This window comes from Pagrus pagrus (genome assembly GCF_965226575.1).
Source record: "Pagrus pagrus genome assembly, chromosome: 20".
Lineage (NCBI taxonomy): Eukaryota > Metazoa > Chordata > Actinopteri > Spariformes > Sparidae > Pagrus > Pagrus pagrus.
The window spans coordinates 6,409,467-6,427,373 of NC_140207.1; the positions used below are offsets into that span (position 1 = coordinate 6,409,467).

The following is a 17,907-nucleotide window of genomic DNA, read 5'->3' on the forward strand; positions in this document are numbered from 1 at the left end:
ATTATGAATCCTCGAAAACTACGACAAATTTAAATATGCCTCCAGTGATGTCACTCAGTTGCTAAGTTGCATTGTGGGTAATGTCGGCCCCAGGTTATGAAAAAGGTGATATTCTTGCTGTATCCACCCTGTTCACTGTTCATAATGAGTCCAACATTGATACAGGAGTGCGAAGCTAGACTAGTCGACTGCTTTTCAAAACCTGGAGGCTACGTTACCCACAATGCAACTGAGCGACATCCCTGGAGGATCGTTATCAGATTACATGCAGCTTCCTCTGGAGCCACAAAAGGCTTTATACTTTTTTTTTTCACATATGCAGTAGTGCTCCCCAACACCTGTAAACACACTTTAATGTGTACAATTAGTGGAGTTACCCTTTAAATCTATTGCCAAATCTAAACTTGCATTGAAGCTTTACTGCAGCCTGTCTGTATGGTGTGTTTATTTATTTAATCGAGTCGTTAGCACTGGTTTCTGTAGCTTTCTACTGTCACATGATGGTTTAAATAAATGCTTCAGAGGCTTTTCTCACCCCTGCCAAGAATAAAACCCACAGGGGGGAGGAGATCATTCTTTGGTCCATCTTGGCACAAAAAATAGTCACATTAGAAAAGTGTTGGCGTGAAATACGGGCTCTAAATATTTGTTCAGAAGTGGAGGTAAAACACTCGCCCACCACTGCAAAGACCTGAGTTAAATTCTTGGCAGCGGTGCCGCCGCCTCGGCCAGTTTTCTTTGACAAAGACAGTTTTTGAGTATTCAAGTTGGAAGCCAGAGACGGATCTCGTCCTGGTCCAGCTCGCATGTTGGTCCACACCCTCATGAGGGGCCAGCAGAAGGGCCCGTAGTGACTGGGACTGCACTCAAACAGCACAACACAGTAAAACGTGTGTGTCTGTCTGTGTGTAGCTGCCTCTCTTTAGACCGTTGTCTTATTAAGAGTATTGTTGCATAGTGAAGTGTTTCTCTTCATGATCAATGGTTTCTGTCTGGAAGCAACAGCCGAACAATCAGCCAACACATCTCAGCAGCCGTGTTCACCCGAGGCTTCCCTGCTAATTGCCTATCGCACCCCAACATACCTCTGCGAAAAAGCGCGAGGAAGAGGTGGAGGAGAGAAAAGAGAGAGCTAATGAAGGTGTCAACAGGAGCTCACCACCAGAAGATGATTGTTATTGGATTGAACTCATTTGCATTTTGATGCAACCTCGGGGCTGAACAATACCCATCTGTACCTATCTGCTGTTAACAGCCTTTGATAAGCACACAGACAAAGGCAGTGATTCAATTCAAGGTGAACAAAATAACTGAAGGGTCCTGAAACAGATTACATTTAACTGATGCCTCCATCAGGCTCCTGGCGACCGTCTGCCAGGATCTTCTCCTCTCTGGGATGAGGGAAAGAGAATCCATTTCTCACTCGGAGAATGAGAAATCAATGACCCCGAGATGGATCTGTGTGAAATGAGATATGAGCCTGGTCTCTGAGGACTCGGCCGGGCTCTGACTGACAGCTGACTGACAGGGGTTAACTGCCAGGGAGGGCCGACTGGCTTGAAGGTGCAAGACTGACCCTCTCGGACTCTCACTCCAAATATATCGAGGAACTTAAGGTGAAAGTGTTACATCGTGAGGGCATGTAGACCTTTGTCGAATTTCTATATATGATATTTTGCTGTAAATCACTGTTTGTTAAGACTCTGACTTCACTTTGCTGTCGCTAAACCCCTCAAGCTGCGTTTTCAATGAAAACGTTGGCAGTTAACCACTCAAAATTAATTGTATTTGGTGAAACAATAGATCCTGGTTTTCAGTCAGAGGTAGACAAACACTTATTTACCCAGCTGAATGATAACCGACACCGTGGAGGTTTATCAACTGTAGCTAGCTATAAGCTAACGTAAGGTCCATGAGTTGGCTGAAAACAGTTTCATGTTTACAGATTACTCCATTAACTAGAATCTCGTGAAAGAGGTCTTAAATATGCAGTTTCTTTATAGTTCATGATCCATGTTGAAGATCCATGTTCTTGACCCTCCGGCTACCACACGTTCATGCACGCCCACGTTATGCATGAACGCGTGGTAGCCGGTATTTCATCGCTTAGCACCCCATGGATGCCATGAAAGCAGCAGTTAGGTCTGCCAGGTAGTTCTACTTTATCAAGGAATGAATAGCCTACTACAGGTGGGGTGCCTGCAGGGACACTGCAACTGTGGTAGCCGAAGAGGTCGGTGTGTTTACTGGGGAAACTACAGGCTCACAATCTGCTGTGTCAGCTCCAAGGCTGGCCAGTTGTTTCACAAACCAACTGCAAGAAAAACATGGACACAACCTATTAACTCCAGACAACCACTGGACGTTACTGGAGTGTATAACTCCCTAAATCCAATAAAAAAGAAGAGCTGCTAACATTAGCTTAAACGCTAAACTCCCAAACTCAGCATTCAGGATTGGCTAACACAAAGTGGTGAAGTATTCCCACTATGTGTGCTAGTTGTGAATAAGCCTTTAGTTTTTTACATAACATAGCATAAGTAATACTCAGTTAGCTTAGTGAGCTAGTTAGCTGGACTTGCTAATGATACTTTCGATTCCTCACTTTTAACCTTATGTATTTGGCTCTGTAAAGGCCAGAACAACAACTCATCCCAAAACTTATGTAACTACCATTTTCAATTGTCAGTAAGCTAATTGAACTTTAATCCACAATATAAAACAAACAGGTCATGCAACAGTACTTTTATTACTGTTATCATCTCAGTATTGACACATAGTGATCAAAAACGGGCAGTCATAGTGACTGTCAGGTGTGAATGAAACTTTTTATGAAGCTTAACAGAGCTACCATGCGTCATTATGGCTGCCAAACTGAGGAGAAGGTTTATTCCTACCAGTCATAATTCTAGGAAGCTTGGGCTTTTATTGTGGTGGACTTTACTATAATTTAACTCGTTAAATTTGACATCGTAACTTTTCTGGCTGCCATTTACAACATTCAGTAAGCTAGTTGAACTTTACTCCACAATATAAAAAACAAAAACAAAACATGCAACAAGATTCTCAAAACATTATTTTATTATTAAAATGACCAAATACAGGCTGACCGTCACGTGTGAATACTGGTGTTGTAAAGTCATTAACTGTGTCACCTTCACCTGAGAGATTACAGTAAATATTTTTTTATCAAAGTCTGACCTCTGGGAACTGATATCATTTCAGTGTAAATGTGTCCTTTATCATTTGAAGGGCCGTGTCCTGCCTCTGATATCATTTTACAGCATCTGTAAGAAGCCTGAGATTACCAGTAATCATAAACCCGTTTCCCGTTTGTTTCCCAGTTTAAGGTAAATCATTAAGCCTTACACATATTTGTGTGTAAGGAGGGCAATCTGCACGGCCTTTAAAACGGTGCAAGTCATCCACATCTTTACTCCCTGTCCTGCATTTCTGAAGATGGGCTGCAGACGCACAGACTGCCTCTCAAGGCCTCTGTCAGGCCTCTTTGAGAAGCTTGGTTCCCTCGTAGGCTCCTATCCTTTGTTTTTCTTTGTAATTCCTCTCATACTCACGGCAGCACTCGGAGGAGGCTTCACGTTCCTCAGAGACAGGGAGGACAACGACTTCGAGCGGCAATACACACCCAGGAAAGGACCCTCGAAGGTGACGAGAGCGTTCGTCAAGGAGAACTTCCCCTACAATGAGTCGATGTTTTCAGAAGAGAGGTTGTACGATACGGGCCACTTCGCGTCCCTCATCGCCCTATCAACCGACAACGCAAATATTCTAGCGAATCCCGCCTTTGAGGACGTCGTCAGACTCAACGATAAGATCCTGAACATCACCGTGAACAACGGGACTATCGGATTCAAAGACTTGTGTGCAAGAGCCAACGGCGAATGTGTCTCAAACGTCATCCTGGAAATCGTTGGCTCTAATGAAACTCAGATCACCTACCCTGTGTACACTCACAGGTCCATCTCAGTGTTTCTGGGCTCCGTGTTAGGCGGGGTTATCACAGATGCCGACAGCTTAGTCGTCACTGCTCGGACTGTTAAACTCTTCTACTACTTAGATAACCAGGAAAGCACAGCTGACGCCTCGAAATTATGGCTGAGAGGATTTAAGAACCTGTTATCAGATGAGACGGACAGCAAACACATTGACGTAAGTATCACACCGCTCGAGGCTGTAACTGTATTTTCTCACATAGTGTTTCTGTTATTGGCCTTTCTGAGAATTTGGAAGGTGTTTCCAGGGTTTTTTCTCGGATGTTTTACCTCAAAATCAAAAATGCATACTTTTCTTTTTACCTGTAGTGCAGAGAAATACATTTGAAGAACTCAGGCTCATGTTTTTTTTAGCTTGGGTAGCTAGCCTGATGTCAATGAGTAGCTTTCTTTCTTTCTTTCTTTCTTTCTTTATGATTCATAAATCATATACTTTAGCAATGATTTACTAATGCATGACTCGTGCTGATTTATTACAGGATGTATCGTGACTTCCTGTTGCTCACCATTAACAAAGTACGATGTCGTGTGATCAGTTCACAGTTGAGGAATGTCGTCACGGTGTTGTGTTAATGTTTAATATGTAAATGTCTGCATCTCCCATATCAATTTATGAATGAAGAGACTGGGAATTAACATTTCTTGATCTATTAAGTGTGATTTAAAGACACAAAAGTTGGAAGATCATTATTTGTTAATGGTTAGAAACACATATACATGATATATTCTCCTTAATTCATGCATTCAATCATCATGAGTCATGTAATAGTTGAGCAATACTCAGTGAGAATACCATTTATCCACCAGCATTAGCATCACTGGACCACAATGCAATGCAAGACGTTTAATTGAAGAGCTGTTATGGTTGTGTTTTATGGCCGACACTGACAGAAGAAGTCTTGAAGGTCCCTTAGTTGAACATCTTGTTTCACTGAGATACTGAGACAAACATCAGCTTAATATCTAAAATAATAATGTACAATATAAAAATCACCTGGAAACATGTTACTCAGCACATCCTTTAAAGATAATGTGGTTGTAGATGCACTTCTTTGTCCTGAAATCGAAGCTGCTGCTGTCGCTGCTTTTACCTCCACGTGTAAACACAGTCGTCTGACTTAAGAGCTCATGTTGGCTTCTTCTTCTTCTCTGCTTTGCTCCGTCGTAGGTGTCTTACTACACCTCCAAATCCAAGCAGGAGGAGATTGACAGTCACACCACAGATGGCATCCCTTTATTCCTCATCACGTATGCCTGCGCCATCACCTTCTCGGTGATATCCTGCCTGAGGTAAGAGGCGATCAGTGACTGTCACACAGTGAGCGATTTCCCTGACTGCAGGCCAAGTCCTGGACACAGAGAGCCGTTGTTCATCAACGTGACTGATACATGATAGAGAGCCGCCGGCAGGTTACAGGTCGTCATCAGGACAAAAGCAGCGTCACTGCAAAATTTCATTCATTTAAAATTGATTTTACATTTTAATTTTTGGATATTTTCAAGTTCTACATTTATAATTTGTTTCTCTCTAGTGTAGTTTAGAGACAGTATTTCATATATATATATATATATATACATATATATATATATATATTTGATTGTACAGGGGGTGGACAAAATAATAGAAACACCTAATAATTTAACACAATTCATCAAAAAACATCATAAACCCCGAAACCATCAAATGTAAAAGCTGGACAATAGCCGAACATGAAGATTTACGTGCTGCAGGCAGTTTTATTACACTATTCAACTTGATTACAGATCTTTCTATAATTAAGTTGTACGTAATTTTGTTTTAAAGTCTTGTTTTTATCGCAGTAAATTCAAAATCTGACTGATTCTATGACCAGTAGCTTGCGGCGGCTAATGTTAGCTAACGTTAGCAAACTTTAGATACATATTACTTTGTAACTGACTCTACCGATTCAGTTTGTTGACTTTAATGGCTCCTCTTGTCTCTTGACATGTCACCTACAGCATTTTTAAATACTTTATTGTTTGAGACCCTTTACATTCATCAGACGTGACATTAACAGAAGCGATCAACTCAAAGTACAAAGAACAAAACTAACATCAACACCCAAAAGAGAGGGTAATCTTGTTTACCTTCGTCCGCCATGTTTCAGCGTCACATGACGTCGACTCGGCAGCTCATGTACCAACTCTGACTGCTCCGAGGACATTCACGTGAATCTTGTAAAATGTTGGTGTGAAAACTTGAACTTTCTTACTGTATGTTGTCACCTTCACTCATTGCACCACCCTGTCTTTACCTCCTCGACAGACTGGACAGTGTGAGGAACAAGGTGTGGGTGGCTGTCTTCGGCGTCCTCTCCGCCGGCCTGGCTGTCATCTCCTCTTTCGGCTTGCTGCTTTACATCGGACTGCCGTTTGTCATCACAGTCGCAAACTCTCCCTTCCTCATACTCGGTGAGAAAAAGCAGCCTCGTCCCTGTTTGAGTTCCCTGAGTGTTTAGGTTGTAGTTTTGGGCAACAATCCCTCAAGTTATTCAAAGCAGTTTATTGTGTTTTATGAGTATTTTATGTTCAAAAATCTGTTTAAAATCTCATTAACTCGACGTCACTCGCATGATTTTTTCCCCAGGAATCGGTCTCAACAACATGTTCGTCATGGTGTCCGACTGGCAGCACACCAAAGTCAACGACCCAGTCCCGAAGCGAATGGCTCACGCCTACAAAGAAGCCATCCTGCCAATCACCATCACCGCCCTGACCGACTTCCTCAAGTTCTCCATCGGCGTCACGTCCTACTTCCCCTCGGTGCAGTCGTTCTGCATCTACACCAGCACCTCCGTCATTTTCTGTTACATCTACACCATCACCTTCTTTGGAGCCTTCCTGGCTCTGAACGGGAGGCGGGAAGCCAGCAACAGGCACTGGCTGACCTGCATGAAAATACCATCAGACAAACTCGATGATCGTTCTAAGATACATAACATCTGCTGTGTGGGAGGCGGCTATGATAAGAACACTGGTGCGGAGAAAAAACAGCCAGCGAGTAATTTCTTTAAGGATTACTACGGCCCGTTTTTGATCAAACCCTGGGTCAAGGGAGCCGTAATCTTCCTGTATGCCGCATATTTAGCTGCAAGTATTTATGGATGCTTCCACGTACAACAGGGGATTGAGCTATATGATCTGGCAGCTGATAACTCCCACGTCACGAAATTCAACAGGAAGGATCGGGAGTATTATTCTGATTACGGTCCATCTGTGATGGTTATTGTAAGTGAGGAATTCCCATATTGGGATAAGACCAAGAGGCAGCAGCTTCAGGGGTGCATGGAGGACTTTAAAAGGCTCCATTTTGTAGATATAGACATCTACACATCCTGGCTGGACTCTTATGTGTCATACGGAGAAGCAGCACATTTAAACCTCGATGATAAAGACGTTTTTCTCAAAAATATATCCACATTTTTCGATGTTCACCCTTATTTCAGGCAAGACGTGAACCTGACAGGAGATGCCATCTTTGCATCGCGCGTCTTCATTCAGACTATAGACATTGCCGATGCCAGCATGGAAGTCCACATGCTGAAAGACCTCAAAGCAGCTGTCAGCCGATGCAGAGTAGCACCTTTATTAGTGTATAACCAGCAGTTCATCTTCTACGACCAGTACGGCGTCGTCGTCAGCAGCACGATTAAAAACGTCTGCGTGATCACGGCCGTGATGCTCGTCGTCTCCCTCCTCCTGATTCCCAACCCGCTCTGCTCGTTATGGGTGGCGGGTTCGATCGCCTCGGTGACCGTGGGAGTAACCGGCGTCATGGCGTTGTGGAACATCACTCTGGACTCCATCTCCATGATCATTTTCACCGTCTGCATCGGCTTCACCGTCGACTTCTCCGCTCACATGTCTTACGGCTTCGCTTCGAGTAAGAAATCGAGCCCGGATGAAAAAGCCGTGGAAGCTCTCGCCCATTTGGGCTACCCCATCCTTCAGGGGGCCCTGTCCACCATTTTAGGCGTGTCGGTGCTGTCGACGTCTGAGTTTCACACGTTCAGAATGTTTTTTAAGATCTTCTTTCTCGTCATGGTGATCGGGATGCTTCACGGCCTCACTTTCATCCCGGTGATTCTGACGTTATGCACACTCCGCTCGGATAAAGATGAAAATAAAGATGAAAATAAAGACAGAAGTCTGAAAATCACCAAACTTTGACCACGTGTAGGTAGTTAGTCACGCTAGGTATGTACATTTACAAGTATATTCTGTATTAAAAATGCAAAACAACATTTTCCTTGTACACTAGGAAGTTTAAAAGTTGACTTTACTTTTAAAAAAGTCAGGAAACCTTTACCTCAGGATTACCGAGTATGCGTTAAACATTTTTAACAACCTACTGTATTTCCTCATTTTTTGGAAAGATCACTTAAGGAACAACATGTCTAACTACTGTATTTTTTCATTTGGTATTCATTTTGTTGTCTTTTTCTTTATGGATGAGCTTTCAACAAGCTTCAGTGATTTTTGTACATAGATCACTTTGTATTCAGTGCTATATATGTATGTAATCATTGCTTTTCGCAGTATGTATACATATAATAAACAAATTGTCGGAGGTGTTCACTATTTTAAAAACGTTCACACGTGGCAGTAAAGTCTTCTGTTTCTTATCAAGCTGTTTGCTGTTGCTGTGCAGTACTTGCATTAAGAGTTTTAACCTTAATAAATGCCATTTAACACATTTAATAAAGTTAGAATTAAGATAATTGCTATTGATGCTATCAGGCAGTTGGAGCAGTTAGATCGTGGACTATATTTCTGGTTGTAGGGAAGCCCATCACCCATACATGCATTAGTTGTGTTAATCATGTTTTTGGTCATGTCTGTCGAATAAACATCAGTTTTTTTATTCACTACCTGCCTCATATATTCAAGATATTCCATCAAGGGGAGTTGTGGACGTGCTCAACACGAGTCAAAACATCTTTACATCCAAGATTTTTAAAAAGTAGCCAGGACACAACATTTACGTGCCGTGCTGCAAGGCCAGGAATGAAACACTTCAGTGTAACAGTGATGGCTGACAGAGGCATTATAAATAAAATAAGGGAAGGATTACAGCTGGATTACAAGTTCAAAGACCTGCTGATCATTTTTATGCAATTGTGAATTACTCTACACCGGTAGGTTGGAGGCATTTGTGACAGGACTCCCAGACGATGAAACAAAGACAAGAAGAAATAATGAGGGATATTCACCAGTACAACGGTATCGCATATTAAGAAATCAGGTGTTTGTTTGTTTCCAGGGAGTTGCAGAAAAGGCAGTTTTGAGAAAATCTTATGAAGCAGTGAGTGTTGTAACGCTTCCACTTGTTTCTTATTTACTTTTATTGGTAAGATGTCTTTGCAAGCGAAAGATATGGAGGTAGGGGGGCTTGAACTGTTATCTACAGAAGAGGGAGCAGCAACTTGATAGCTCTGGTTGCCTCCAAGGTCACATATATGGGTCATTTGTGCTTTTACCATTCACAAATCTGAAGTTTGTCATTTCAACACATCACAGTGACGCAACTCAGTTATTTGCAGCTGCGATTAGTGAAAATCCAGCAATCAGGGTTCAGAAGCAGTCGGGCTTCCAGCTCAGATCACAATAACCACATCAAACCTGTCATAAGGTGCAAAAAAAATCTGATTTTCTTTCTTCTCAAATGTCACATTAAATCCAAACTGTATGTAATTAATTAATCATCACCGTGACTGATGCTTTCCTAATCAAAGTATGGATTATGGGCAACAGTTATTCACTTTTTCCACAGCTGTTGTTGATACACCAGCCAACCATCCAGGATTTTTATTCCAATTATTTTCCGTGCAGCTGCTGGACTTCCTGCGTCCGGCTGATATCAAGATTTCCGAGACAGGACAAAAACCAGCGGCATGTCGGCCGGTCAAGAAAAATCCAGCAGGTCTTCAGGTTCCAACTTGCATCCCCGGTGGCCGCCGGGCTGCAGCTCTCTGTTGCTCTGTCACCCTCCGTCACGCCTGTCTTCCTCGCCCTCCTTCCAGGACGAGATGCCTCTAGCCCACACAGCGTGACGTGACATGCCCCTACACCCAGCAAAGAGAGGAAAAAAGAGAGACCTCGGAGCTTGAACTAACAAGAAAGAGAGAGGCTGGTAGATTGGTGACGAAGTCCATGTTTGGCTGTTTAATCAAACCCAGATCCTTCAGTGTAGTTTGAGCAACAGCTCGACTCAACTATAGATGAGTTTATTGATTTGAAACATGTTGAAAGGGAGGTTTCACATCACAAATAGGCTCTGTAGGTTGGAGAAACATGTTTTTTTAATGCTCACTTCTGTTTTACTTTGCAAAAACAAATACACACCGTGGTTTAACTTCTTTTATGTATGTTGTGGTCTGTTTGGTGCAGTGTAGGTGGAGAAGCCCAGAGGACGTCTATGAAGTTTGCTGCTGGACTGTTTTCTGTTGACGAATCAGAAAGTGAACTTTATGACTTAACCTTGCATATGTATGTGCAAACTCCCAAACGTTACACCCACATGTGGACGTTAATCTGATTCTTAAAAGGCCAGCCTGCATTGTCAGTAGTTTCAGGCTTTCCACAAGATTTTGAAACGTGGCTGCAGAGATTTGCTCCGAGCGCGACACCACCCATTGGTACGTGCTGCAGCTGCCCTTACAAAGTACACACTGTTGTCTGCAGTATGCACACAACTGGTACACACCGCTTCGTCATGACAGTGCGCCTTGAGCTTTGACCCTGTTGCTCTTATATCCGTCGCAAAAAAAGAGTACAAAGAACGTAAAGGACACTTAAATGTGCTTTCATCTGTCACTGTGGCGTCGGTCATCTGTCAGCAAGCTGTCGGTTTCGACTAGCTGGTTCTAGCTGGTCACCGCTAACTGCTGCTAACTGTAGCAGCCATTAGCTCAGTTAGCCATGAAACTAGCAGTTCAGACAGGGACTGGCAGAGTGTTAGTGTTTGCACCGCTAGTGAGTTTTTTTAGACCAGCTGGTTCTAGCCAGTCACTGCTAACTGCTGCTAACTGTAGCTGCCATTACCTAGTAAGCTTAGTTAGCTCAGTTAGCTGTGCAACTAGCAGTTCAGACAGGGACCGGCAGAGTGTTAGTGTTTGCAACGCTAGTAGGATTTTTTGGACTTGCTGGTGCTAGCTGGCTAGCTGGTCACTGCTAACTGCTGTTTAGTGGTAATGGCAGGTGTCATTACCTAGTTAGCTCAGTTAGCCGTGCAACTAGCAGTTCAGAGGAGGACCAGCAGAGTGTTAGTGTTTGCACTGTTAGTAGGAGTTTTTTGGACTAGATGGTGCTAGCTGTTCTGCAGCTAACTGTAGCTGCAGGTAGCTAGTTAGCTCAGTTAGCCGTGCAGCTAGCGGTTCGGACGGCACCATCGTTTGTAGGATTTTTTAGACTGGCTGGTGCTAGCTGGTTAGCATAGATGTCTTTGCAACACAACACTGACATCATGAAGTCAAAACTGTTGTTTTCTTCAGTCTGTTGATGATTTCAGTTCATTTTTCAGCTTTCAACTAAAATTCTCACATTTTGCCTCTTTAGGAGAAAACAAAACAAACACAAACATGAATTAGTTTTCTCCATATTTTCTTAAATAGTTTTATAAGTGACGTAATGAGGCTTGTCCACACTGATCAGCAGTAACCTCAGAAAACCCCTCCTCCTGTCATTGATCTAAATTAAAGGTCTTAATTGTGATAAATCAGCCTGACTCCATCAGGTTCAGCACTGGACAGCTCCTCCACCAGCGCGCCGCCGCGGTGACTGACAGGAGGAGCGGCCATACGCGGATCGATGGCGCCCCTGGAGCCCCTGTGAGATGATGAAGACGACGGGCTCTTCCGCGGGCCTGCTTAATGCTCGTTGTGGTCGGAAGAGGGCGGAGTGCGTTTGTCATCCAAGTGAGAAGCTCCCTGACTCGTTGCCTCTTAAAAAAAAAAAAATATAAATATAATAACAACCTGCCTCCTCCCTCCTCCCTCCCTCCATCCCTTCCTTCCTTCCTTCCTCCTCGTTTTGATTCAGTCTCTGTAGCCTACGCGCAGGAGGAGAGCTGCCGCCGCACAGCGAAGCCAAGACAGTCTCGTCTACAGTGAGACAACAGCTGCAAGCGGATCCTCCACATCAACAAGCTGCATGAGGCATCTGTAAGGAAGGAGAAGATTTGGCGAGGGGGGTTCCTCACGTTTTCTCCCCCTCCTACCCCCCCTGATCTGGAAGAAACAGAGGCGTGGAGCTCGCAAGAATATCCTACAAGTGGTGAAGCGATGGTTTAGCGGAGCAATTTGGTAGATTTTCCCTCCGCACGCCCAACGACACTGTAATTCCGCGCAGCAATCTCTCCCCCCTCTCCCCCTCCGCCACCCCTCCAAACATCTGTGGACGCTTTCCTGGAGGGGAGATGGCTGTTTTCCGGCTGTCGCTGCTGCTGCATGTTGGATTTGTGATCGGATCAACCCACAAATACGCGGAATGGTCAGCGCACGGCACCGATGCGGGAGCAGAGGAGGCGATCCGCGGCGCTCAGACGCACCGTCGGCAGCTGGCGCATCTCCGTGCGCCTCAGCATCCTCCTCCTCCTCCACCCGGGGAGACGGAGGAGCTGCCGCAGAAAATAGAGGAGCATCTCCCCAGGGTGGTCACGGCTTTTCTGCACACCGGGGACTCGACCACCTTGAAGCACGCCAACTGCTCGCGGAGGTACGAGCTCACCTCTCTGCGGGGAAGGTCACAAGCCGCCCCGCATCGCTCCATGAGCAGCGTGCTGGATACGGTGCTGCACGCCACAAACTTCCTCAACATGATCCTGCAAGCCAACAGGTCCAGGGAGCAGAGTCTCCGGCGAGACATTGAGTGGTACCATGCCCTGGTGAGGAGCATACTGGAGGGAGACGCCAAGATCCACCGGGCGGTCGTCACTTTCAGCGCGGATTCGTCCGTGGCCGGGCCCTCGGTGCTCCTCCAAGCCACCAGGGCCGGCGGAGAGATAGTCCTCCAAGACCTCTCCAGCGTGGCCCACCACCACTTGCACAACCGCACCGCGGAGACGGAGTGGTACCACGACGCGAGGGACAAGAAGAAGAAGCCCAATTTCCATAAGAGGGTGCTGAGCCAAGACATCAGATCAGTTGACAATTCTTTGAAAAGAGGGGAGAGTTTCATCCCGGACAAGACGCACGTGAAGTGGTCTGCGCCCTACCTGGAGTGCGAGAATGGGAATTTTGTTCCTCGCTGGCTTTTGACCTTATCTGCTGCTTTCTACGGCCTGAAGCCCAACCTGGCTCCCGAGTTCAGGTAGGCACACGCACTGCACACCTGAGCAACACGCTCACCAAACATCACACTCGCTGTCAAAGCGCACACATGTGAGAAACACTTGTAAAAAGGTGAGTTCAGGTCCAGTCCTCAGCTTCTCCTCCTCCCCCCAAACACACCACAGCTCCTTCTCCTCACACACAAGGGGGGGTTTCTTCTCTCCTCCAGTCTGACAAGGCATCAGGATGCTAAAAATAACCCCTGGATGTTACTGGATGTAGCAGTGGTGGAAACCTCTGGCTACAACCCCCCCCCCCCTCCTTATTCATTTTTCAAACTCACTCCACTGCATGCTTTACTACTCAGGAAAAATGTCGTGTGCCCTTTCTTTCCCCTTCTTCAAGAGGAGTGGGGGGGAGGCTGCTAAATCTGCGATGAGTCAGAACCTTCCTGAGATGAGAGGAAGCCAGTTTTTTTTTTTTTAAAGCGCAGCAGCAGCAGATGAAGAAATGTTGAAACATGTCTGGTGTTTGGGTGCTGTCGTACGAATGTCCTAAAGCAACCCCAGCCTGCTGCAGCCCGGCTTGTGTAACGTGCCATGTTTTTGTGCCACTGGTAACCAGTCAAGTGTGAAAGGCTCCATGTGATCCTGACCAACATCTCCCCCAATGAATATTTAATCCGGATCACTAGTTGTGTGTGCACCGCCTTCGATGAATCTTTAATTGATACACTCGAGTCGCTCAACGCTCAGGCGCGGATTGCAAATGAGTCAAAACCTGCAGTGATTACACTGTAATAGGCTATCGGCTACCTGGTGTTATCCCAGACCAAAGCCTCTCACAGCAGCTTCACTCACTCAGCCTCAGATGGGAAATCAGCCGGCTCACTCCACTGATGAGCAGTCAAACCTGTTTCACACCAAAAAACACAAGTTTATGGTTCATTTGAGAAGCCAGATTCATGGTTTGCTTCCTCTCAGTGGTTAAAGGAGATGTTTTGTTGCCAGTTTCCCCCCTACAGAGGCCTCCCCCATAAGATCGAAAGGTGTGACACGCGTGGGTGTCCTCTATTGTTTAATGTCCCCAGAGAGTGGCCTGTTCAGAGGCACCGAAAGACCCGCTGTGCTTCAAGAAGCACGGGAGCAGCATCCATTCATGAGCTGCTTTCTCATGGATGGCTTGCAGAACGATTATTCGGATAGATTATGGCAAAAAAAAAAAAGTGTTTAACAGCATCGTTATTCACTTTCATGCCAAAAGTTAGAGGAAACCCGGAGCACGACATGTGTTCACACTAAATTAGCTAAAGATGCTACCATCAGGCCGGCAGTTAGCTTAGCATAAAGACTGGAAAAGGGGGGAAACAGCTAGCCTAGATGAAAACATGTTTGTTTGTGAGCTTTAGAGGGGCTGGCAGGTGGATTTTATTACATTTGGATAGAAACAGGCTAGTTTTGTTATTCTGTTAAAGTCTTTATGCTAAGCTAAGATAACTAAGCTGCTAGCTACCTCATATTTAGTACACTGAAATCAGGGCAGTAAAAAACCCTAGATTGGTAACCCTATCATGTTAATACGGCAGACATGAAGCTACCACCAGCAGCCAGTTAGCTTAGCATAAAGTAAGGGGAAATAGCTAGCTGGCGCAGGACTCCAACAAGTCATAGTCTGTCACGTAACCTTTTGTAAAACCACAACTCTTGGTTGTTGAGACTTTTGCTTTTGTACAGATTTAATTTTAGCCAGGCTAGCTGTATTTACATTTTTATGCTAAACTAAGCTAAGCTGCAAACTCTCAGCCAGAAAATCAATGTGTGTATTTCCCAAAATATTGAACTATTGCTTAAACATAAATCCCAAGCTTTTAGTTAGCCTAGCCTTGAAGATCATAATCAGGTTTTAGGAAACATGTTTTTCACTTTCTTGTGGAGAGTTAGATGAGAAGATTGACACCTCTCTCATGTTTGTACAGTAAATATGAAGCTACACCAGCAGTCAGTTAGCTTAGCTTAGCATTAAACAGCTAGCTTGGTGCAGGACTCCAGAAAGTCACTGCTCCTGGACAAGGTATGGTGGCTGTGAGGTTTTGAGCCAGTCCTCGTCTTCAGAGATGAAGAGTTAGCTTAAAGTGCTCACAAGTAGATGGGCCAATAAACTGCACTGAAGCTGCAGTCTGTGGACCTTCTTGGTGTTTTGTGTTGGTCCAGCACCTGCTTTGAACAGTATCCTGGTGTGCACGACTTCTACGCATCGCTTTGTATTGTATGGATGTGAGAGTTGTTTTAATCTCTTTCTTCTTTCTGAGCGGATTCCTTAAAAACTTTGTAACTCATAGCTTGATTCGTGCATACGCACGGCGTTAGACTTGATCAAATCTTCTTCATAAGGTTGTTTTACAGAGATTATTTCAGGCTCCTTCTCATGTCCTTATTGCCACGCATCCTCCCGCTCTTAGTTTCTTTCAGACGCTCATATCAAAGTATCAGGCGGCTCATCCTGCATCCTCCCTGCGCCTCAGCGCCCCGCCAGATAAGAAACAGGAGAGGGGGCGATAATATAGCTGCCTCAGACATCAGCTCTCCTCCGTTTCCCCTCCAGATGAATACACAATCAATACAACAATGAATTAATAATGAAAGATGTAGAACAACAACCCGGCATGGGCCATCTTGATTCCGGCCTTTTAAAGCGTCAGTCACTTCCTGTTTGGGGGGTGATGGTGTCGCCGGGAGCAAGGTGACTTGTTTTGAGTCTTTATGCGTCCGGCGTAACGGAAATGAGTGCAAAATTAAGGGCGGCAGCGTGTCCGCGTGTGCACTCGGACACGTGTCAGCGATAGATCGACCTGTTGTTTCTGCGAAGGTGCAAGAAATCGCACCTCTCTCACTTTTCGTCTCTTCTCTTTTTGCCGTCCGTCTCTTCGGCTATACTCGAGTCACAGGGGAGGCAGCTCAGACCACACATACAGGACTGGTTGTTTTCAAGCGTGCAGTGTGTGTGTGTGTTTCAGTGTGTGTGTGTGTGTGCCATTGTTGGAGGTTGAGGCATTCTTCAGAATGATTCGTACCGTCCTAATTGGCAGATCACTCAGGCGCAGACTGCAAATGCAAAAAAAAAAACAAGTTGGAAAGACACAAAGTGGGAAGAGGAAGGCAGGAAAGAGGAGGCGGTGTGTGTGTGTGAGTGTGTGTGTTAGGTGAACGCACACTGTACTTCAAACTCACCTTTCACAACACAGACCTTAATTGCTTCGAGGCAGCGGCAGCAGCTCTCTGATAAGCCAAACTAATTGAAACTATCTCCAAAAAAAGTGCAACAAAATATACACTTTTTCAGCATATTCCTCCAAAGGGCACGCAGGTTTCTAATTAGACGGCAGAATCGTCTTCATTTACGCTTGGCTCGGCGCCCTGTTTTCTGCTGCACAAGCAGCTAAAAGTCTGGACAGGCTGACTGCTGTGGGACGCCCAGCCGTCTAACGGAGTGGGAGGCCTTCGAGCTCCAGGATGAGCCGGCAGCATCTGCTTCGATGGACACCATCCAGGAACAAATAGGAAGGAAAACCCCACAATTCCCGGGGCTGAGCGAGATTATACGACGGTAAACTGAGATGAAAGAGAGCAGGAGAGAGAGAGAGAGAGGGAAAAAAAAGCAGGAAGATTTTGTGGTGGAAATTTTAAAGTGCGCCCTGAAATGAGTCTAACCTTGTTGTGCAACCTGAAGCAGGCGGGGGTTAAAGATCCCCGAGGTGCTCCGTCTCTGGCTGCTGACGTCACTGGGACTCCGCTGCTCAGTGAGTCGGCCTGTCAATACGATGCCCTCGGCCTGTAAATGTCAACAGAAAATCCAACTAACAGCCTCTCCGGCTCGCCGTAAATAGATATTATATTTCTATTAATAATGCTGCTAATGATGGGAATAATCTCAGCCATTCTGGTACTGGTAATTCGATTTCCTCTCAGAGGATTATGCATCTGTAATATTGTCGGTGTAGGTTTATCCCTGGGTAATCTGGTGTGGGAAGAAATGGAGCTGCAGTGTTGGAGAGGAGGCCTCCGGATGGAGAGCGAGTGTCTGAAATGTTTGCAAAGATTCGGAAAAAGGAACGTAGCTTTCAGGTTTATACATTTTGAGCAAGTGGACAAAAGGTCACTGCAGAATGAGGAAATGATTAACTATTCTATGTTTTGTTGAGTTGCGTACTTATGCTGCATTTTTTTGCCCCGTGTCCACATTTTTTCAATCATTCCCAATGAGATAAGGGCATCTAGGGCAGCATGCAGCCGCATAGAGAAAAGGTGCTGCACCAAGCGTCTTTTTCCCTCCGGCTGCTCCGAGCGCTTTGAGAAGAAAATCTTTAAACTTTTTTAGAAAGGCACTGGGGTCGTCACCGTCGCCAGAAGTGAACAAAAACACTTGACCGTAACAAAGTGATGTCTCTTTGGCCAGTGTACGCACAAGTGAACCCTCCTTGTGTATATAAACTAAACATTAAACCAATATTCAACTCACAAGCCCAGTTCAATACTACAAATAGAGAGGTGTTAGACATTTTTTGTAGGCTAACCCGGAAGTTATATGATCATTTTATGATACTTACA

The 17,907-nt window shown here is 45.0% G+C and overlaps 2 protein-coding genes across 3 annotated transcripts in view; both read left to right on the plus strand.

Annotated features, from left to right (window-relative positions):
• Positions 1-3,459: 3,459 nt before the first annotated feature.
• Positions 3,460-8,215, plus strand: LOC311249492 (patched domain-containing protein 3-like; the record flags this gene model as incomplete). The annotated part of the gene is made up of 4 exons (XM_084340555.1): positions 3,460-4,170; positions 5,182-5,303; positions 6,301-6,446; positions 6,622-8,215. The coding sequence occupies 4 exons, from the start codon at positions 3,460-3,462 to the stop codon at positions 8,202-8,204; spliced, it is 2,562 nt and encodes an 853-aa protein (XP_084196681.1). The 3' UTR covers positions 8,205-8,215.
• Positions 8,216-12,080: 3,865 nt separating this feature from the next.
• Positions 12,081-17,907, plus strand: part of gpr158a (G protein-coupled receptor 158a) — a 72,744-nt gene continuing 66,917 nt past the window's right edge. For both annotated transcript variants that reach the window (XM_084340600.1, XM_084340601.1), the window contains exon 1: positions 12,081-13,343. In XM_084340600.1, coding sequence (XP_084196726.1) covers positions 12,451-13,343 — 893 coding nt within the window. In that variant the 5' untranslated portion in view covers positions 12,081-12,450. The remainder of the gene's footprint in view (positions 13,344-17,907) is intronic.